Source organism: Biomphalaria glabrata, chromosome 6 (assembly GCF_947242115.1).
Source record: "Biomphalaria glabrata chromosome 6, xgBioGlab47.1, whole genome shotgun sequence".
NCBI lineage: Eukaryota > Metazoa > Mollusca > Gastropoda > Planorbidae > Biomphalaria > Biomphalaria glabrata.
The window spans coordinates 22,747,689-22,770,953 of NC_074716.1; the positions used below are offsets into that span (position 1 = coordinate 22,747,689).

Consider the following 23,265-nt stretch of genomic DNA (forward strand, 5'->3'; position numbering starts at 1 on the left):
CTTTCTTTCTGGAAATAGAGATCAATCTAGATCTAGATCTAAGAAATGAAAAATTAATAATTAATCTAGGTGCGCTGAGGCCAAGTGATTAGTTCCCCTTATGACCCACTAAACCCAGTGCCCAACAACAAAAGCGACACATGGCAACGACCTCAATTAAAGAAACATGACCACTTATCGACGTCTTATCATTGTGCCATTCATTGAGATCTTTTTAAATAAAATCTCTTTGAGTTGCCATTATAGTGGCTGTTGATATGTAGACCACATATAAAGGTACAAAAAAATTTTCTTACAGTGTAACATTACATAAGGTGTTAGATCTAAAACTAGATCGAGTTACAAGTAGAGTCTAGATCTAGAATCTAGATCTAATCTTAAATCTAGATTTGTCTAGATCTTCATTTCATTTGTCATTAGTAAATTTTTATAAATTATTTAGTCCTTGCCTTGTGACTTGTCTAGACTCTATCATGTTATGTACAGCCTTAAATATAAATTATTTATTTTGTGTCGCTCTATTCACTCTTTTGTTAATAAGTAATAAGCATCAGTGTTGTTATTTACTACTGGTACAGAGCACAACTGTCTTGAGATTTGAGATATAAAAACAAATCCTAATTGTCCTAATAAAATACTCAGAAAGACACAAAGAATGAAAGCTTTCTTTTGTTCAAGTTTCTATGTATGTTTATTTCTTCACAGATCTAGATTTAGATCTAAATCTTATACTCCTCTAAATCTAGATAATTGCCAGAGTGAATCTCCTTAGGTCAGTGTGATTATTAAATGTGTTTTTACTAAGAACACAGAACATATTTGTAGAAAACTACTACAGCTTGATATGTAATTAATGAAATTGTTTAAATTAGCACAGTTTATACATGTAGGCATTTATTGTAAATTAAAAATTACTACAAACAAAAAAAATTGACTCAGTGAATATAAGAGCCTATTAAGAGTGTGTGTGTGTTTTTGGGGGAGGCAGGGGAATATAATACAGTTTGTGGAGATGGGTTATCTCTATAAAAGTATTGCCTCTAGATCTATAACTGACAAAATTTTTTAAAATATGTGAAAAGAGTTTTATAAATTGTAAATATAGATGTTTCTTCTTTCAAACTGTTTACCTTATATAATACAGACGTTACTTCAAAAAAGAAGATGATTACATCCTACGCATGTGTGTTTCACTTTAATGATTTATCTATCAGGACTTTTATAATTTACATTAAAAATGTGTGTATTGCTGGAGAATTGTTATATTCTAGGACGCAATGAAGGATTCAAAGAAGGGTGTTTTTTGTTTAAAATTGTTCATTACTGACCTTTCACCTTTGAAACAGACATCTGTTTATGACTTCAATGTAACTCTGTTGTTGTTGTTTTTTATATATATGCTGCTTGTTATGTCAAAAAATACATAGGCCCCTGCACTTGTATCATAAACAACTTTAGTTTTCTTCATATACTGCATGATAGTGTTATGTATTAAATATCAAGTGATAATCCTGATGCATTACTTGCTAAATCTGAGAAGTATGGTGATAACAAGATGCAGCTTTATATTTGCTATAAACATATTTCTTATTAATTTGAATCTTATACAAATTTATTTTGTAGATGTTTACTTTTCAGTTGAAGGGAAATAAACCAACATGGCCACTAGTGTTATGGGGTTCACCCCAGACAATCCGATTATTCAGTTTACTGCTAGGCCAGCCCTCAGGACTAGAGAGTCTGTTGTTAGTGTGCCTCACTCATTAATACGCTCAGGCCACTCATCATCAATGGAAAGTATTGGTAAGATTATATTTTTGAATAGTACAATTCTGTACTTTCAGGTCCTTATTCTGACACAATACTAAGCTTAGCCTGAGATATTATTTGAATCAGTGTAATCCAAATTTAAATCATTAAACGAATTAACTCGAGCAAAATTCCAAGAATAAGCAATACAATTGAATTTAAACAACAAATCCACAGAAGCTTAAACTTATGGACTCCCCAGTTTACCGTTCTCACCATCTTTACAAAAATGTACACTAGCGGTACCAAACAATAGGTTCTAGAATATGCTCAATTATAGTCATTACATAGTTTAATAAAATAATTGCTTCCCTTAGACATCATCAGCTGTTCTTAGCTCTTCAAAGCAATGTCAGAATGTTATGAAAAGATATGTTTTGAAAAATAACTTGCTTTGTTATTTATTATGTCACACTATGTTACAATTGGCATGGTTCTAGCGCTATTAAAGTGTCACAGATCACAAGATTTAGTTTTGTGTTTATTAATTTAAGGGGCATAAAGGTATATGGCTTGGCCCCTCCTGTGGGGGGTCTCAATTTTCATTCCTGGTGAACATTGTATCTTGAAATTAAGAATATAAAGACACCTGTGAGCTCACCCAACAGTATCTGACATTAGTTAGGAAAGTAAAAGGGCTTGTTTGTTATGATGGCCAATTGACACCCTCGTTAACCATCGACCATAGAAACATATGAGATTTACATTATCTGACCTATGGATAACAAGGCCTTAAGGGAACTATACTTTACTTATTTATTTATTGCATAAAGGTTCATATGTATAACACTTGACGTATAATGTGGGCCAGAGTCTGCTCAAAATAACAAAGTAGCAATATAAATACTCTACTAATATTTCTCTTTAAATAATGGTTTACTGGTAGATGTAAATAATATTGATAATGCCTACTGAGTATAATGTTCTACTTATCTATTCTTTAGGTCTACTTCCAAGACAGAATGGTGAAAATAGTCCCTTAATATCTCATGCAAATATGTCTAGCATTGAAATAGAATCTCTTGTAAGGGAAAAAGTCAGGAACAAATATGATAAGCTAAAACAGGTATGTACTTCACTTTTTTTTTTTTACTTTCCTTTGCCATAGATTTAATTATCTTCAATAATATTACTTTTTTTATCATATCAGTCAATCAATCTTTGCTAGCAAATCTGACTATTTGTAATAAGGACATATAAAGATTTTCATGTTGATTGCAAGTTTTCTTTAGTTATTGATATGCCTAATAGCTTTCAAATTTCAATTATTGTTATTTTACTAGAATGTCTTAACAGTTTATTGTTTAAAAAAATATATTTTCAGGGTTTCAAACTGTATGATGTTGATAACAATGAAACTGTAACCAAAGGAGAATTCCGCAGAGTTTTAGAAATGTACTGCATGCCTTTAACAGCTGATCAATTTGATTCAATTCTAGCTAAGGTAAACACATTGACAAAATCTAATGTTTTTAATTAACCATTAGACTGGATTTACTTCAAGATGAAATTTCTCATACTTTCAGAGATATTTATGGTAACTAAAAACATTCTTTGACTTGAAATTTTGACAATAAACAATTCCTGAAAAGTTATAGTAAATGTGGTTACAGTTCACTCTTGATAATCCAACAGTCATAGAACTGTACATGGTAGTATTGGATTATCAAAAATGTCAGGTTAGCTGTACTTTATAGAATTTAAGGTATAATTTCAAGAAAATTCTAGATTTATTTATGATATAATAATATATTCTCTTAGACTTTCAAGGGTTTGAAATAAATAGTGGATAAAAAAGAAAAATGAATTGATATAAAAAATACAAAATGTGATTTCAGTTTTCACATACTATGCTAAATTACAATTTAAGGCTTCATTCATTCTAAAAAAATATAAGTACTACAGTAATGGCTTACATCTAATAAATGAATGTTCACATGTGTATGAAAAAACTCTGTAATAGTTTCTTTCTACCCAAACAATCTGGTCACATGACATTTTCTTGAATGTCTTTTAACATTATAACATGAGCAGCATCAGATTATTATACTATTATTATCCTAGTCTTTTATGGGTTAATGTAGGGCACTTTCTTAGCCTAAATGGGGTGCTTTTCTGGCACATTGTTCTTTAGGTATATTCAAAGCCAAATTATTAACTCACATCTGTATAATTATTAAAGAAACATGTTTCTAACATTAATAATGATGATTAAATGTAGCCAATTTATGTTAAATAATAAAAAGGTCAAATTTGATATATTTTAATTATGAAATTATTATGTTTTATTTATAGAGTTATTATATTTTTTTTATCTCATCTATATTTCAAAGATTGGCACTTATAAAGCAGGCACCACAGTAAACTATAGTGACTTCCTTAACAAATTTTCTGGGATTGAAACAGCTGGTAAAAATTGGTCAGCAAGGTATACCAAATTTTTTATTTAATCATTTATCTAAGTTACTAATATTTTGTGCAAGAGAAAACAAAATACTTTACACAAGCATTGCTTATCCATAAAATAATTTCCAAAAATATCTTGATGTATTTTTGTGTAAATAGCATGCTTACTTTATACAATCTGATATCCCCATCAGATAGACATGTTGTCGAAATGTATATAGGCATTTCCCACTTTATTTTAAAAAAGCTTATATCAACTCACTCTGTCTGTCTGGTAAAAAGTTTGTACACCTTATTTCTCCCACAACCATTCTCAGATCAAGTTGAAATTGTGCACAATTATTCATGGCATAGACAAGACTAGTCAATTACTGGGAGTTAACTCTTTCAATGTGGTGTTACTGTTAGCGAATAACTTTGCTTGCACTGTTCAGTGCGGCTTACTCTCAGCGAGTAACTTGGTCTATAATGTTTATTTCACTATCTTTTATATGTTAAACTTTCTCTCTTTTTTTTCATTTTCCGGATGTGGGAGTGATTGTTCTTTGTTTTGGTAGTAAATTCAATGCAGTACCAACTCATTTTTAAAAAAAGACAACATTGTGATAATGGTTCATCTTTTTAGTTTATTTCCCAGGACTCAAAAAAATGTAAATAATACAATGTCTCAGTGCATTTGTTCATATTTTATGAAATTTGAAGTGATTTGATGTGTTTAGTATTGTGATTTTTCAATATTTATGGATCAAATGTTTAATTAATAGTTTAAATCTTTCAGTATATCGATTTAAAAGAATTTTTTAATATATTACCTTTTTCCATGCTCAATTTAAAATTATGAAAAAAATATTTTTTCTTGAATAATAGATTTTATTTATTATAATTGTGTAGCCCATTCAGTTTCCTTTAAAATAAAATCAAATATGTTAGATTATTTAATAAAATAAAAAAAAGTTATGTTAGTTTTAGTAACCCATCCCGGAAAATTCCATTTTTTCCATCAAACTAATTCGCACTGAAAGAGTAATTTATTTTGTTTGATACATACAAGGGAAATTAATCCTTCAGTATTCACAGATATGGCTAAATATGTTGAGTTTTGTCCCCTGAGATAATTGAACACATTATTTCTGCCACACCCGTTCTCAGATCAACTGAAACTTTTAAACAACTATTTATTGTATGAATAATTAAAAATTTAACCAATTAGTTAATTAATTATTGGTTATTAATTATTTTGTTCAATATTGAATAAAGGAAATAGCTGCTACATTAGTGAGAGATATAATTGTAAGTGCATAGTTTTTTCCAATAAGCTTTGTTTTTTTTGTTTGTTTTTTTTTGCTTGTTTAATTTTGCATTCAAACTTGGAAGTTCTTTTATAAAGTTTCTGAGATTTCTCTATACTTCATAATATTAATATAGGATGGATATACAAGGTCCAAAAGAAGTAAATATGGACATATTGGAAAAACTTCTCAGGGATAAAGTAAGATATGCATTTAAGTTTATCAATATTTATTAACCTATTTAATGTTTTTTCAGCATTTCTTCAAATGATTTCAGATAGATTCAGTTAAAATACATTTTGTTGTACACAGATCAATTCTAACCTGAGATCAGTCATCAAAGGGCTTCAAATGTTTGACTTCAACATGGATGGGAAGATACAGAGACATGAGTTGAGAAGAGTTCTAGACACGCACTGTTTTAAATTTACAGACCAGCAATTTGAAAAGTTGAGTCTGGAATCATTTTGATTTTAAATTAAATGTAATGAGCATGTATCATTTTCTCATTTATTTTATAAGATCTGTTCTTATATTGGTAGATGAAATATGTTGTTGTTTGTCTTTTACAGTTTTTGGTAATGATAGATAAATCTACAAATCATGGATTTTATCTGATTTTTTTCTTGTTTCAGATTATGGCTACGTTATGATTTTCATCATACTGGTCTTGTCAATTATCGTGAATTTTTAGAAAGACTGGGCATCAATGTGAAACGAAGCAGCACAACTCCCCCATCCAACACAGTGGCTGGAGGTGAATGCTAAGAATGTACATCATTTCTAACCAAATACTCTCCTTGTAGAATTTGTACAAAATTTTTAATAAAAAAAATAAAACAATTTTAATAATTTCAGTGCTAAAATGGCCAACACTAAATACGGGACAAGCCAAACAAAGAAATGGAGTTGCTGGCCAAAGGAAAAACCAACAAAAAGAAGATGAAAAGCTATTGCAGTCATTAACTTTTGATCAAATTGAAATAGAGTTCCGCAATAGGGTAAGCACTTGAGAAAAAACATTTTCTTGCTTTACATTTATTTCAATTTAACAAATAATCAGAATTGTTTATTGTAAGCTTTCACTTCAGCCTTGTCACCAGTCATATGTAGCAAAGATATCATTTATTTACTATATTTAAAGATTTATAATTGACTAATTCATTAAAATTCTGTCAACAGATGCGCAAAAATTACATGCAGTTAAAAAAGGCTTTTATGACATTTGATAAGCATTTAGATGGATATGTATCAATTGAGGACCTCAAATCTATCCTGCATAATTTTACACTACCTTTAAGTGATCAACTGTTTATTCAGCTTATGGAAAGGTAAAGTTTTAAAAAATGTATTTATGTCAAGGATTTTTTAAATATTGCTGAATAATGAACTTAAAATTACCATTTCTTATTGTTACTTTTTTTTGATGTCTCAGATGTGGTGTTAGAGCTAGTGGAAGAGTAGCTTGGGAGCTCTTCTTAGAGAAATTTCAGAATCCAGTCAATATCGGCAATGGACAGACTCTACCTATACGATCAAATTACAGGTGGAAAATATTGTTTTGTTTTAATGTGTTTATGCAAATATAAGTTTAAATTGGAAGGAAATGTAATCTCATACTTTCTCAGATTTAATAGTTAGTATATATTGATAAATTTTGTTATTCTGGTTATAGAATCGGATATAGTTCTAATTTGTTTCTTATTCTAATAATCTGAATCCTCTCTTGACCTGTGTATTTATTATGTTATTTTGCATTTGAAAATATTTCAGAATTCATCCAATCATGGAAACACAGAAAGTAGTTGACTGGGACACAATTTGGACACAATTATACAAAAGAGTTCAGTCCCATTATAACAGCTTAAAGGAAGCCTTTCTTCAAATAGACAAGGTACTTTTTGAGATTGTCATTACAAAGCATATATCAGCTCACTCTGTCTGGTAAAATGTTTGTACACGTTATTTCTCCAACACCCAATCTCGGATCAAGCTCAAATTTTACACAATTATTTCTTTTACCTGACCAAGACAAGAATCAATGGAAAAAAATTAACCAGTTAGTTTGGTAAACAATTATTTTGTATCTCAAACAAGGAAAAGAATTTGTACTTGACTGAAGTGGTGGTATAAGCTGAATTAGTTCCCTTTATAGGTTGCTGCTTTAAATTGAAACAAAAAATATATAAAACTATACGATCTTCTCTAGTCATAAGTACATCACTAGTAGAGTGATTAGCATGTCAGCTCAAGGAGGCATGAGCCAAGAGTTCAAATTCAAGTGTTATTCCCTTTTTTTTTGTTTGTTAAAATGCTTTTAAAAAACAATTATGGTAAAATCCACCCAGATATCCTTTTCTTCTCATCCCCCATTTCCCAACTTGTCTAGATAAGTGATAGGATCATAGCGAATTGAGAAAGCTAAAGAGGCTAAACAAAAACAAATGGGTAAAAATATTATTAAATGCACAGATTTATTGTTGTTGGTCTAGATTACTCTAGATCTATTACAAATTGAATGACATGACTGATCCATATTAACTGATACAATTACACTTCATACAAGCTTGTTTTTTTTTAAAGTATTTTTTATGTTTTTCTTGTTTTCCTTGTATTATTTATGTATTAAATTTGTATATGATCTAATGCCTGAGTCTCTTTAAAGAACAGAGATGGTCGTGTAACTAAAAAAGAATTTCGAGAGCTGATAGAGAGATTCACATTTCGTCTGGATGATAAGCAGTTTAAAGAACTGATGCTACACATTGACCCTGATCAGAGAAACAATGTCGACTATCAAACTTTCCTCAGGCTCTTTGAAGAGAAGGAAACTAAGGTAACATTACCAGAGAATTCAGCTTTGGAAACTTAGGTAGCACAACTACCAGAGATTTAGCTCTGGAAACTAAGGTAGCATAACTACCAGAGATTTAGCTCTGGAAACTAAGGTAGCACAACTACCAGAGATTTAGCTCTGGAAACTAAGGTAACACTACTACCAGAGATTTTAGCACTGGAAACTAAGGTAGCACTACTATCAGTGATTTTAGCTCTGGAAACTAAGGTTTTCTTCTTTTTTCTTTGGTGCATGTGTGATTGGGTAGACAATCATCTTTACCATAAAATAATAATGCCTACCAATTCATGAATTATATCAAATGTTAATAGATTGACTTATATATTGAAAATATGTTGATTTACTTGATTTTTTTGAAATACTAGATATATTAAACATTTTTCTACAGGAGGGACACAAGTGGTTAAAGTCTGTCCATAAATATAACAACAAACCGAAACCTGCAATTATGGCTTGGGAAGCTGTAAGTACTTTAAAATGTTTTCATAATATAATTAGATTTTGTATTTCTTTTGTATGTTATAAATGTTCTTTCAGAGCTGAAGATTATTACTTCCTAGCCTAAACCTCCTGTTCAAACCCAGGTTCATCGATAACAATCCAGAGCACATACTACTTGACCAGGAAGCCATTTCCACTAGTTCAGAATAATCCTAGTGAGCTGCCAAATCAATGACTCAATGACCAGAAGTTATGCTGGCTTCCAATTTTTCACTGAGCATAAAATTCGAAATTCAGACTTGTCTTAAAAGTATATTAAAACTATGTTCAAAGTATTTAAGAAGCATATTGGCACTTTACTGTGCATTACAGATGGGCTCAGAAAAATATTTTTTTAGCAGCTAAAAGTGCCAATAGTAGTCTAAAGTTAAAAACCATTTGCAGTAAGCCATTGGCTTACTTCATTGTGACATCCAATTAAGTATATCAAAGTTTGTCATTTCTTTCAGAAATTATCCATTATAACTACCGCATAAAAATAATCTTTTAATTCTTTAACTCTGCAGGTTGAAGATTTACTTAGAGAGAAAATAACATTCTACTGGAAGGATTTTTCAGACTGGCTTTCTTATCATGATCGCAGTGGACAGGGCTACATGTCTAAAAGCACTTTGAAAAAGATCCTGGATATGCAAGTTTTACCTATCTCTGATGAGCACTTTGAAAAGTAAGCAAGGTTGAAAAAAGTTATTTTGCAATACTAAAATGAATCATTGGACCAGCGTCTTATTTTGAACTAAATTCTTCAGAAGTTAAACACATTAAATGTCATACTGGTAATATTAATTACTTATTGGCAGCTAAATTTCATTTTATTAGACCAATGAGCATGAGAGCAAATAAGAAAAACAGTCACATCTTTGCCTCCATATTCTTACAGTTAGGTGAACACTTAAAATTGACCTGTTCTCAACATTCTTCTTCCTTTTTTTTTTTTTTTCTAACTTTACTAAACATGTCTACATATTTGCTCTTTGCCATGTTTTTATGACTTAAAAAATCTTATGATGTTAACATTCATCTTCTTGTTACTTAAAGTTTAGTTTAGTTTTGGATTTTTGGCACATTGGCACAATTCAGGTCCTGTCGTGCCCTTCTTGTTACTTAAAAAAAAGTCAAAATGACTCTCATATACATAATAAATGCATTCTTTCTCCTTTAAAACATACATTTTATTTGTATAATAGAAAACACCTTTTTTTTTAAATAATAAAACCGTTTTCATAAATATTTGAAAAACAAACTGAAAAATGAATTGTTATTTTTTTCTGTGTGTAATATTAATATTGAGTAGTTTTACAAATGGTGTATTTATATGAAAAAACTGCTTGCTTATAAAATTTTCAAAATTAAACAGTTTGTTTTCAGAAAACAAAAAAGTAAGTGTTGCATCAGAACTTTGAAAGATCTAAAATATTGGGCTTTTCAATATATTTTTTTAAATTTTTGTTCTAAATTGGACAAACAGACAGACAGACAACACAAAACTAATAGCAGTTATTCCACTTTCAGGGGCTGGTAAAAATGTCTCTACTACTAGTATGAAACAGATAAATTGAATAATGCGCAAAATAGTAGCAATCTAGATAACAGAAAAATTTATTAATTTACAGTTTGATTATTAAGTTTGAATAATTTGTTTAGTTTATAGTCAACATGAATATATCCTTGTTTTTCTCTTTAGTCTAATAAACAGATGCAGTGACTTTAAAGATGGGAAAGTGAACTACATGGAATTTCTGACTAGACTTGGTGTGGATATATCCCCTGGAGATGTGACTGGTGTCAGTGCACAAATAACAGATGGCAGCAATTTGGCAGAGCTAAAGAGAAATATGGATCAAATAAACAGGTGTTGTGATGCTATTACTTCTCCTGATATTTTAATAAGCAGTAACTGTAGAACTTATCGAATGAATATCTGTGTGAAAGACTTGGGATGAATGAAAATATTTTTTCTTGTAACATCTTAAAATAATAATTCCATTCGTTTGGTACTAAGGAACAACAAGATTGCATGTTCTCAGTCCCAGAGGTCAAGCCTGATGACAGCTGATGAAGTTATTGTAAGGTTCAAGGACAAGATAGCACAATGGTCACCAGAACTTAGGAAAGCCTTTGTAGCATGTGATCAAAAAAATAAAGGCTACATTACCAAAAAAGCATTCAGAAAGGTGAAACTTTTAATCATGGGACTTTTTTATTTGACTTTAAGTTTTGGTATAGAAAGATCTAAATATAAATTCTTATCTGAAACCAGTAATCATTAGTGTATGTTTTAGTGATCATATGTCTGATGCTTATTAGATTTTCATTTCTTTTATTCCCAATCAATTTAAAGATAAGCTGAACACTTTTGTGATAGTGGAAGATTTTATAATTCTCATTCTACATTTGTATATTTCGTAGGTTCTTGCAGATCTTGGTATTTTAATGGCTGATGATCAATTTGCCCAACTCATGTCCAAATTGAATATACACAATGGCCACATGCAATATATAGACTTTATTATGAACTTTGGTGACCCTCGCCATCCTGACGCATCACCAGGAATAACTCCGCATGTCAGTAATCATAGAGTGAATGCAATACGAGGAGATGAGCATTCTATGACTGTAGAAGAGGTAGAAATAAAGTTGAGACAAAAGCTGAGAGAGAATTTCACAGTAAGTTTCAATCAATTATGATTTTTCACCATTTCACTGCTGTATCTACCTGATTTTTTTAAATTCTAATATTTTTAACTATACTACTTTAATCTTATCATTGTCTTTATGGTAAGCTGCAGATTGGAAAAGACATTGTTTGTGGGGTGGGGGAGAATTCTTTTACTCATTGATTATTTACACAAAAAAAGAGACCTGCCAAAGCTGTTGGGATTAATAAATAAGCCAACATATGCATGAACTCTCCAACCACTAAAATGATTGATTTATTAAGCTTGATTGTCAAATACTCATGAAACTACACTTTCGTAAACACTATATCATATTTGTGAATCTAATTCACTGACTTCAGGTTCATATATGGCTTTATATTTTCTTTTTTTTTAATTCTTGGTAGATAATATTTAGATTTGGCTGTACCTCTTATTTTCAACCAAAATGCATCATACTATAGTCATGCTTAGGCTAATAATTTCAAATTGTACATAAGATAGAATATTTATGTAAGAAAAACATTTTCTAACTAAAAAAAACATTAAGTAGTATTGCTACTGAATAAAAAAAAATATGAACTTTAATCCTTATAATATCTACATAAATCCTTTTAATGATTTTGTTTATGATAATTTTAAATATTTTGTTTCTCTTAGAATCTTAGAGAAGCTTTTTACAAGTTTGATGACCTGAGTAAAGGCTGTCTTGATAGAGCTAGTTTTAGAACAATGTTAGATTCATTTATGATCTACACAAATGATGATATATATGAACAACTTTGTGACAAATTAGGCATTGCTAAAGGCACCAGAATCAGCTATTTAGAATTTCTAGAAAGATTTGAACTCAGAGATTTACCAGAAGGACACAAATGGTTGAATTCTGTGATCAGGTTTGTATAATATACTAGAGCCCATTATTTAGTCTTGAATATATCTTTTAAATAGAGTTATGTTAAAACAATACTTTTGATGGTTAACACAACTGATCTCATAAACATGAATATATACAAGGGACATATATTATGTTTTGGAGGAATGTCTGTATGTTAAACTTGTAATATTTAGCTTCATTTTTGTACATGTTTTTTTTTTAGAAGAGATGTAAAATCTTAATACATTTGTATTAATAAATCACCAGAAAGTTATAAATGTACCCTTTCTTTTGTTTTTACTTGGCTGTTTAAACAATAAAAAGCAATTAAAACAACACACAACATTGCCATACTATGAACAAATCACCTTTTGGCAGTAATTTTTTTTTTATTTATTAAGCTTAAAATTATTATTTGCTAAATATTGCACACTAATTTTAGCCATAGCATCTGTATTTATGCTTTTACACCAAAGTGTTTAAATATTGCAAATGCCATTATAAAAAAAAAATTAAGTGTTCTTAACACTTTGTCTTGCATTGCTGGGCAAAATAGCCTTTTACAACTGGACATTTGCTCAGTTTTTTTGGGGGGAAATATGCAACTTCTATGTGCTGATTTTACTGAAAGTCACATAATTTTACTTTTTAAAAAAAGATAAATAAGATATGTCCAATAATTAAAAAGGATTTTAATTAACTTTAAAACTGTCAATTAAGACTTAATGTTATTTTACAATCAAATCTAATGAAACAGAACATAAGATAATTCTATTGGCTTAAAGAAACAGAAATTCAGTTTGACCACAATGACCACCTCAGCATTACTACTATAACAATAACAATATAGATACAAATGCAAACAACCAGCTCTTTATGACTCTAGCTTCTATATGTACTTCTCAGTGATGACTAATGATTTTGAAACACCATGAGTGAAAATGGAATTATAGATTTGACAAATGTTTCTGTTCTAGCCTTAATGGAGAGGAGCTGATGATCTCCAGATGGCAACTGTGTGCTTTGCTTGTCAAATATTATATATATTTTGTTAGATATGAATATGTTTATGAAATAATATAGTTTTGAACAGCTCTCAATTAGTTCATTTAGTGGTAGAAAATAAATACTATTTAATTTTGGTGCTAAATTATCTTAACTATTAATTTATCATGAAAGAATAATTGATATCTCTGTCATATATGTTATTCAATATTTTCTATTAACATATTGCACAGATATAATGAAACCTTAACTCCAAGAGCAATTTTAGCTCCTGAAGCCTACTCAATGTTAACACAGAAAATATTCAGGCAGTGGAAGGATTTATCTCAGGTTAGGAAAAAAAAAAGAAAAATATTTATTAATATATTATAAATATTTTGAAATAGATTCCAGATTATTAACAAAGGTATATTTTACTAATACCCAGTACCAAAAAATCCTAAAGTCTTTTGAAAACTTAGAACCAAATATGCTGTGATTATCTTTTTGAGTCTTTTTTCTATATAAGAAACTAGGCAGGAAAGCAAACAGAAAAAATAACTGCCCATGTATGCATAGGGGCCTGTTAGAGATTTAAGATACTATGCTATATATTTCATCCAGGAATGGCAGACTGAATGAAGACAGAAATTGTGCTATTTATAATTTTCTAAATAAACACTATATTCAATACAAAGTTTATAAAGACATTGCACCTATCAATCTATAGGTCACATTATCTGATGTGAAGCAATGTTTTTTTTTGTTTTTTTTTTACACAAAATTTCATAATTCCTTCTTTTAAAGATCGTAACTAGATAGAGCCAGTCAGCTAAATACCATGGACAGCAAAGATTTTTCAGTGACATACTAATTAAATTTAGTTATCATTCCTTTTTTTTTTGCTATGTTATAGGCTTTTCGAGCATTAGACTGCAAAAATAATGGAATCATTACAAAACAAGAGTTGAAAGAAAGTTTACATAAATTTCTTATTCCTATACACCCACAAGAATTTAAGAAATTGTGGACAAGGTAACAATACAATTTTGTTGAGCTTTTTTTAGGCTAATTTTGTTTTGTAATAATTGTATTAAATAGCACCAGCATATATATTTATCTCTTTTTTTGTAAATAATATTGTGTGTTGTTCTTTGTATTTATGTGTGTAATTGTTGGGTTGCTAAAACATGCATATATGTTGTGGTGCTAATGTGTAATGTAATGTGTGATTGAGAGGCTGAGTATGCTTGAACTTGGCTTGTCTTCTAACTATGAAGGTGGCTTGAGGTGGCTTGAGGTTCGACACCCTACTAGAGCAGAGTTGTGTTTACTGAGTGCCTAAAGGCAGCACAGAAAACCTCCCAGATACACACACCCCTCAGGTCCACAAATGAGATTGGACCATAGTGCTCTGAGCATGCTATAAGCATGAAAGTAGCAATATATAAAAGCTATAATGAGACCCCTAAAAGGCACTGAGGTCAGTGCTGATCCTGACATATGTCAGTGTTCTGTTCTTTGTATTTTTTTATATCCAGTATATATAAGGAAAGGTCATTTTGTGTTTGCATGTTGTGGTGCTAATGTATAATTTAACAGTATTCTTCATTAGACCCCTGTTCTTTGCAATTTTTTTAGTTTAATTTTCAGGTTGGTTGGTGGCCAGAAAATGAAAGTATTTATAAGGAAGATGATTTTAAAATATATGAATACAAAAAAGTAAATAAATTAGCAACTAAGATATGCTTTTAATTGCAGATTGGATGCTGAAAATAAAGGGTTTATTTCACATGAGGATTTTTTGCAAAGGCTTGTAGGTTCAGAGTTTGCACCTGGTGATAACCAAGGTCCCAGTGCTGACATTATCAAAGGTAACTATCACTACATGAAAGACCACAGCCGCAAACAACAAGAAAAACATGAAGCCATAACATGGAACCAGGTTAATCTGACCAAGACCATGCCAGCCATTATGGTGGAGAGAGTTTTAAGGTAATTTTTTGTTTTTGGTTAGGAACACAGAGAAAATATTTTAGTCTAAAATGGACTTCTTTATTTTTGTAACTTGAAATATAATTCATGGGAACTGAGTGGGAAAACCTGAATATGGATCTTGAAAACTGTTTTAATGATTTTCCTAGAAATTTGATAAATATCTTTGGGAAAAGAGTTACTAGTTAATTGGCTATACTGGAAAAACTCTAGTTTGATCATTATAATATTTACAAATATTTTCTTCTAAAATTAAATTTGGTTTTGACAATCTTTATCTTAAACTGACACATCAGTGGGTTTTAGGTATGTAGGCCCTATTTGTTAAATAAATAGATAGATGTTCAGGAACATTTTGTGAACTGTCTTGAAAGTCTGGATCTATAGATCTATCTATCATTAGAATTTTATATACTCTGAGAGGATTTAGACATTTGCTTAACCAGGATTTTTTTTTCTGTATGTGGGGCAGATTGGGGAGAGTTAATTTTTTTTAAATCTATCATTCATTAGTTATTGAGAGTAAGATAATTGCTTTTATGAAAATTCATCATCATATTGTTAAAGGAGGAATTGTCTTTAAAAAAAACAACACTTTTTTATGTTACTTTTTTTAATGTAATCTTTTATTATTTCTAGGGATAAGATCAGAGATAGCTACAATGATTGTTATACAGCCTTCCAAAAATATGATACACGAAAGTGTGGATTCTTGTCTGCAAATGATATACAAAAGGTTTTAATGGAGCAAAACTTGTTCATAAATGATGATCAATTCTTTGCTCTTTTGGACAGGTAGAATAAATAATGACATTAAGACATTTTATATGAACTTTAAGATAAGGATGAGTGAAGTATTTGAGTGACTCTGCGGACCTTGCTTTGACCTGCATATTTTGTCACATCTGACACTACTTACAGAATGGCTATTCTTATTTTATGCTCTCAATTTCCTAATACATTTTAAATATGTTGTAAAAGTAATGTTTGCATGAAAATAAAAGAATTGTTTTTAACTGCTAAATTCAGCATTACACTTCGCTATTCAATTTACAATGATCCTAAAATTAGATCACAATGTTAGATGTCTGTAAGAAGAACAAAATTTCACATTTCTTTCAAGATGATATAAATATGTCAATTTCATATTTAAATTACATTTCTTAATTATTTAACTATTCTCTGTTCAGGATTGGTTTATCAACATCTCAGAGTCAAATAAACTATGCAGACTTCCTGAAAGCGTTTGAGGATGGACGCAAGTCTAGCTATGGAACTCAACCACAGGACATTAGGATTGAAGAATACAACAAATTAAATCCAGAGGATGCTGAAAAGAAGTTCAAGCAAAAGTTACAGGCCAATGCAGAGGATGTTTTGAAGGTTTTATTTTTGTTCTTAAATAAAAAGTTGAAGTTTCTTATGACATATTTGCGGCAAGAAATTTTTAAAAATAAACAATAATTCTTTATTAATGTCTAATCAGTTCTTCAACTTTGACTGCTTCTGTGACTAATTTTATTTTTCTTAAATTCTTTAAACATATTTTTTTCAAATGAATGAAAAAAAGCAATGTTTTTTTTTACAAAGCTTATATCAACTCACTCTGTCTGTCTGATAAAAAGTTTTAAACACATTATTTCTTTCACAACCAGATTCTCAGATCAAGTTAAAAAAACGTTGAACAATTATTCATTGGCATGCACATACATGAGTAGTCAAAGCAAGACTAAGATACTAGTTCAGAACACAAATACTGCACCTGAAGTAAACATTAATGGCCAACTACTAGAAATTGTTGATCACTTTTGCTATCTTGGCTCCATCATATCCAACAATGCTCTACTGGATAAAGACATCAACAATAGGATAGCCAAAGCAATGGGCACCATGTCACGGTTGGAGAAAAGAATGTGGGACAACATATTGCTGGCTAACAATACTAAAGCCTTAGTCTATCGGACCTGTGTGATGAGCACTTTGCTATATGGAAGTGAAACATGGTCAACCTACTCATGGCAGGGAAAAAAGCTGAATCTCTTCCACCTCCGATGCCTAAGGCGAATCTTTAAAATAAGGTGGCAAGATAAAATAACCAATGAGGAAGTGCTACGAAGAGCAGGGTGCCAGGACATCCGCTCTGTTATCAGCAGCAGACGCCTTGATTGGCTTGGCCATGTTCGTAGAATACCAGTAGGTCGACTTCCACAAGACATCCTGTATGGCAATCTAATAGAAGGCAGGAAAGCCGCTGGTTGCCTACTTTTACCCTATACAGATGTATGCAAACGCGACATGAAGCTCTTCAAAATCGACATTAGCAGCTGGGGAAAAGTAGCACTGGATAGATCCACATGGAGAGAGAGCATAAAGGAAGAGTCTCGGATTGCAGATGCCATACACAACAGAAGCAGAAAGAAGGGTGAAAATGCAACGGCGCCTGTTGATTACATATGCCCAACCTGCAACCGCAGCTGTGTATCAAGAATTGGCCTCTTTAGTCACACAAGAAGTTGCAAAGGAAAAAGAATATCTCTGAAGACGTAAAATGCCACAGACACATACATTAGTCAATAAAAAAATTAGTCAATTAATTACCGGTTATTTAATAATAATAATAATAATCTTTATTATCCGTAAGGAAATTTGTCTTACAATTTGTGCATTACACCAAACAAAAAACATTATAACTATAAGAAACCAAAGTGTACATTCACACCAGACGCACTCATAATTTACATGTGACAAAGTTTATACCAGATTGTTCTTATTTAATGATTTGATACCAACAATGGAAATTTACTGAAGGATTAATTTCACAGATATGGTAAAATATGTCAGGCTTTGTCCCCTTAAATAATTGATTATACATTATTTCTTTCACACCCATTCTCGGATCATGTTTAAACTTTAAAAAATGATTTATTGTACCTAATAAAACATGAATAAAAAATATAACCAATGATTCAATTAATTATTGGTAGAGGTAATTAGTTATTTTATTTGATACCAAAAAGGGGAAATAACTTCTACATTATTGAAACACAGTTGTGTGGAGTTTATCCCCTTAGATAAACTTTGCTTGTTTAAAAAGGGATTTTTTATATTTTGCTTGTTTTAAATCTATAAACTAAGTATGCTTGCAAACAGGAAAACATCTCAAGACAAGTCTTCAAACATATAGTATAAGCTAATAAAGTATTTATTTGGAAACATTTGGAATTCCAATATAATTTGATGACCATTTTGAAAAAAATAAACTTTTAATTTTGAAGTCTTTGTAAAGAACTGTACTTTTCATGGCATTTAAATTAGCCTTACCATGCCCATTATTGAGATCTGATATCTTTAAAATGCATGTTGTTATAATTAATTGAATTATTAAAGAAGAAAAACAAAAAAAAACATTGTTTGAAATTTTAGGCTCTGGCTGCTTTTGACAAGGATGACAATGGAAAGATAACTCTTGATGACCTGCGCAGAGTCTTAGACTTGTTCTGTTTTATTATGACGGATGCTCAATGGAAACACATAAAAAAAGGTTTCAATGTGAGCACAGACCAAATGGTTGACTATAATGACTGGCTTTCAGGCATTGTTCATGTAAGTGACCTTGTTGTAACAATATTTAATTGCATGTTTGTTAATAATTTATAACAGCATAGGATGGTTCGATTGATCTTCCAACATTAGGCTCCAATGTTTGAAGTTTATCTGAAAGTTTCATTTTTATGAGTTACCTGACATTTCTTTAAAATGTTTATTTCTTAGATTGACAATCAGTATCTGCAGTCGTTGCAGAATATGTTCCCACTTCAATACAACACTTTTATGTTGATGGATGAAGTTGCTGAGAGAATCCATGAAGCTGTTGTGGCCCACTACCATAACATCTTGCGGGATTTTGAGAATGTTGACTTTGCCAAGATAGGGTCTGTCACAGCGGATGATTTAAGAGAGATTATAGCTCGCCATATTTTGAGGTTGAATGATGAACAGGTATTTGTTTTTACAAAGAGAAAGAATTAAAAAACATAATTCTATACAATGAGGCTAAATAAAAATCATCTAGGCTAAGTTGATAATTTTACTGACTTATACAGGCAACAATGTGGTTTTAATAGTTATAGTATGTACCAGTAATAATTAATATAAAAATGCTTGCTTTCAATAAAAATAAAAGCGAGAGATAATTTTGACTTCAGGTTTAAGAAATCTTGTCAATTATGCTTTTTCATAGAAAATTTTAAACTAATGTAGATTTTAACAGCATACTTATATTATTTATTAAGAAAGTTAAGGTACAGTAACTAAGAAATAAAATATTGATATTTAATAATTAAGGCCATCAATTTTTTGCTTTAACATGTATTGTTCCGATTAATGCAATTCAGCAATCATTTTAGTATATAGGCCTATGTTAATGGAAATACAGTAAATTAGTTCTACATCTATATACTACTGCAAACAGCAATCTAATAAGCCCCCATCACTACCAGTAGTTTTGATTGTTTTGTTATTGTTTTTTTCCACAGTTTGAAAGAATTTTGAAAATTTCTCCTATAAATGAGTTTGGCAACGTAGACTACAAGCAGTTCATGAAAATATTTTTTGAGGGGGTGCCTCCAGCATCTTTGATAAATCCTGTTATTTCTGGAAATAACAGTACAGAACTGAAATCACTGGATCAAGTTAGACCAATGACATCCTTATCTCAAAGGCCCTTTTCTCGGGTAAATGTTATATTTGTATTTCTTAAAATCTAAAATAACAGACATTGAATGAATTTAACTTAGGCTATATTATTACACTATTCTTATTTTTATTCATTCATTCATCTGATGTATCGATAGCCTTTTTAATTCATGTAAAAATAAAATTCTTATTAAAATTTTCTCTAAAGGCCAGCAGTCGACCATTATCTCGGTTGACAAGAAGTACTTCAAGATGCAGTTCAAGGGCAATGACTCCCATGATAAATGCAGAATCAGCAGAAGAGTTAGTCAAAGAGGCAGTATATCGCCACTGGAGAGCTTTACAGAAGAGCTGTAGAGATATAGATTATGACAATACAGGAACAGTGACTAGCACACAGTTTGAAAGTAAGTCTAATTTAATGAATGCTTACAACTAAATTGATTAAAAGTAACAGTAAAATTTAAATTTACATGCATGTTATCAATTTTGTTCATACATTTAATATGTGATGAATATTATGTATGACACCCCACACGAACTTAAGGAAGATCATGAAAATGTGGATTCATTAAAAATGTTTAGTTTTTACCTAGGTGTTAATGATGAAATTATTCTTTAAATATGGTACAGGTACTTATAAATAATTTTGTACTACTTTTCTAACACCTCTGACAGATATACTCACTCAGTTGGGGGTTGTCTTATCACCCAGTAACTTGAAGGATTTGATCACAAAATATGATATAAATGAAAATGGCAGATTTGCATATAATAACTTCATTAGGCACTTTTTGCTGACAGTAAAATCTTCAGAGTCTGGTCGTACAACTCGTAAAGATAAAAAGGCCTCTGAATTAACAAATGTAAGTACCAGTAGTTTATAACTATACTAACTAAATTCAATAATGTTACAGTATTGTTTTAAAGTTATGGGTATTAGTGGTTAGCAAATAGTAGAACAATTACATAATTGTAATAAGTGTACTTGTCTCCCCCTCAGTGCCTCACTATTCAAGAAGAAAATGAATCTGATGTGATGAGACGAATTCATGAGTGTGTTCATTTCAAATGGAAAGACATGAGACGAGAATTCAGAAACATAGACCAGAAGTCAGAAGGAAAAGTTTCCACCGAAGATTTCCGTAAAGTATTAAGATTATTCAACATCAACTTGTCAGAATATGAGTTCCAACAATTACAAGAGCAATATGACAAAAACTTTACTGATTTTATCAGCTACAATGAGTTCTTGAAAAATTATTTACAGTACCAGTAATTCAATGTCTCAAAAATATTTTTTTTTTATTTCAAAGTTGATTTGCAAAGTTCCTGTGATAAACTTGTAAGTTTTAAATCTATTTACCTTGTTTTAAATGTAATGTATTTACTTTAGATGTCTCAAGAAAAATAATCTTGCATATTATATTCATTAAATAAAACAATTTATACCTTATGCTTTTTAAATCACAGACTGTCAGTATTCTATTAGCATTGACATATCACTAATGCTTACTTATTTATAATTTTTAGCCACTGGTACAATATGTAATTGTTCAATTTAAAATAAATGCATATCTACTTGCAATATAGTCTCACAGAATTCATTCAATAAGTAGTCTGTAACCTTTCAAAAATATTCACTAGACAGAAACCAGCAGCAATGTGGTACCAGTACTGCTTAAACCAAACCACATACTTTTTAGTTGCATGCTGTAAGTTATCTCCAATCCCAACATAGATTTCTTATTTATATTGTGGATCTTTGACTGTGACACCCAATAGACTAAATGTCCAAGTATACTTATTGTTGATGGACTTGTTCAGCACAATACTAGGAATGCTTGCCTTTAATTTGTGCTTGAATCAGACAACAGGAATTTTTCAAGGTCTCTACAAATAAAAAAAAATTAATATCTTGCCCCACACATTGAACTTTTGTTCTTTCCAGATAAGATCTGAATTTTCTGGGCTGCACAGCTTCCTGGATGGTTGTCACAGAACTCCCACAATTATTAGCAACACTAATCATGCCTACTGATTTGCAACAACCCCCTTTAAAATGGCTATAAATGTGACAAATGGTTTCAACAGAGCCAACCCATTCATAAACCATATCCGAATTTCTTTCACTGTTATGGTTAAAGCATTATAATTTAGATGCACACTTATTTATTGTTTACTAAGATGTAAAACAAACAAAAAACAGCTTGAAGTGCCATATAGTTGTTTGATCTGAATTTTTTTTTTAAAGAAATATTTTGTACAAGGTGATCTTCATTGACAACTTTTATCATTGTGCAAATAAAAATGAAGAACTGATTACTTGAGTTTTCTGAGATATTCCTTGTTTTCTTAGAGATAGCTTAAACCCCAAATAGAAATTACATGTTATAATAATTTATTTAAAAAATGCCTTTTTATTATGTGTAGGCATGCAAATAAGATTTTTTTTTATATCAACGTTTTGAGAAACATTTTGGGAAGGGGGGGGGGCGCTATTTTTAGCTAAAATGATAACAAAAGAGCTAATTTTCATGACATGTCAAAATTTCTTGACAACTACTTAAGCTAGTTCAATAAAACTTCAGCTGTTAATTATTTAATACTAGTAAAAGATTGTGAAGCAATAAAAAAAAAAAAATGTTTGTAAAATGTTTTACATAATTCGGATGTTCCTTCAGAGTTGAAGATAGTTTACTTCCTAGTCCAAACCTCCCGCAGGACGACGGGGGATGGGAGCGGGCAGGGTTTGAACCCTCGACCGTCGATAAATCCGAACGACAGTCCAGCGAGCAAACCGCACGACCAGGCAGCCATCCTAATATTATCCAATATTAACAATATTAATAAAATTGAAAAAAGTTGTAGCGCTAAGTATGGTTGTGGCCCATTATTTCAAGTTTTTTTATGGGGGAAGGTACCGGTATAGAAAAAAAAATACCCTTAAAGGTTTCAACCTTTTGTATTTATTCTGCTTCACTTTCATATACAACATTATTTGTGCCAAATTTCAAGGGAAAATATTCATAAATAAATTTGTTATCACGCCATCTCTTAACAAAAAAAAAATATGAAAATGGCTAATAGGAGAAAATGCCAAAAAAAACGACCATCTTTGTGTTTAAAATGAAGTGAATGTGTTTAAAAACATTTCTGCTTTACACTTAATATCTCTATATATATTTATTGTTC

At 30.5% G+C, this 23,265-nt stretch overlaps 1 protein-coding gene across 3 annotated transcripts; it reads left to right on the forward strand.

The window, feature by feature from the left end:
* Nucleotides 1-114: 114 nt before the first annotated feature.
* LOC106077406 (EF-hand calcium-binding domain-containing protein 6-like) lies at nt 115-22,395 on the forward strand. Of its 3 annotated transcripts, XM_056031884.1 has the most exons (31): nt 115-276; nt 1,639-1,803; nt 2,754-2,875; nt 3,134-3,253; nt 4,143-4,237; nt 5,641-5,704; nt 5,817-5,953; nt 6,140-6,261; nt 6,363-6,505; nt 6,687-6,835; nt 6,940-7,050; nt 7,278-7,398; nt 8,170-8,340; nt 8,750-8,824; nt 9,369-9,529; nt 10,547-10,714; nt 10,865-11,036; nt 11,272-11,529; nt 12,180-12,415; nt 13,635-13,731; nt 14,297-14,415; nt 15,142-15,375; nt 16,015-16,170; nt 16,566-16,758; nt 18,799-18,978; nt 19,147-19,374; nt 19,911-20,108; nt 20,279-20,477; nt 20,749-20,936; nt 21,074-21,220; nt 22,022-22,395. In XM_056031884.1, the coding sequence occupies exons 2-31, from the start codon at nt 1,659-1,661 to the stop codon at nt 22,109-22,111; spliced, it is 4,599 nt and encodes a 1,532-aa protein (XP_055887859.1). In that variant the 5' UTR covers nt 115-276; nt 1,639-1,658; the 3' UTR covers nt 22,112-22,395. The 3 variants fall into 3 exon arrangements, with proteins under 3 accessions (XP_055887859.1, XP_013093617.2, XP_055887858.1); XM_013238163.2 differs by having other exon boundaries at nt 21,074-22,395; XM_056031883.1 differs by having other exon boundaries at nt 126-276; nt 1,624-1,803; nt 21,074-22,395.
* Nucleotides 22,396-23,265: the final 870 nt, after the last annotated feature.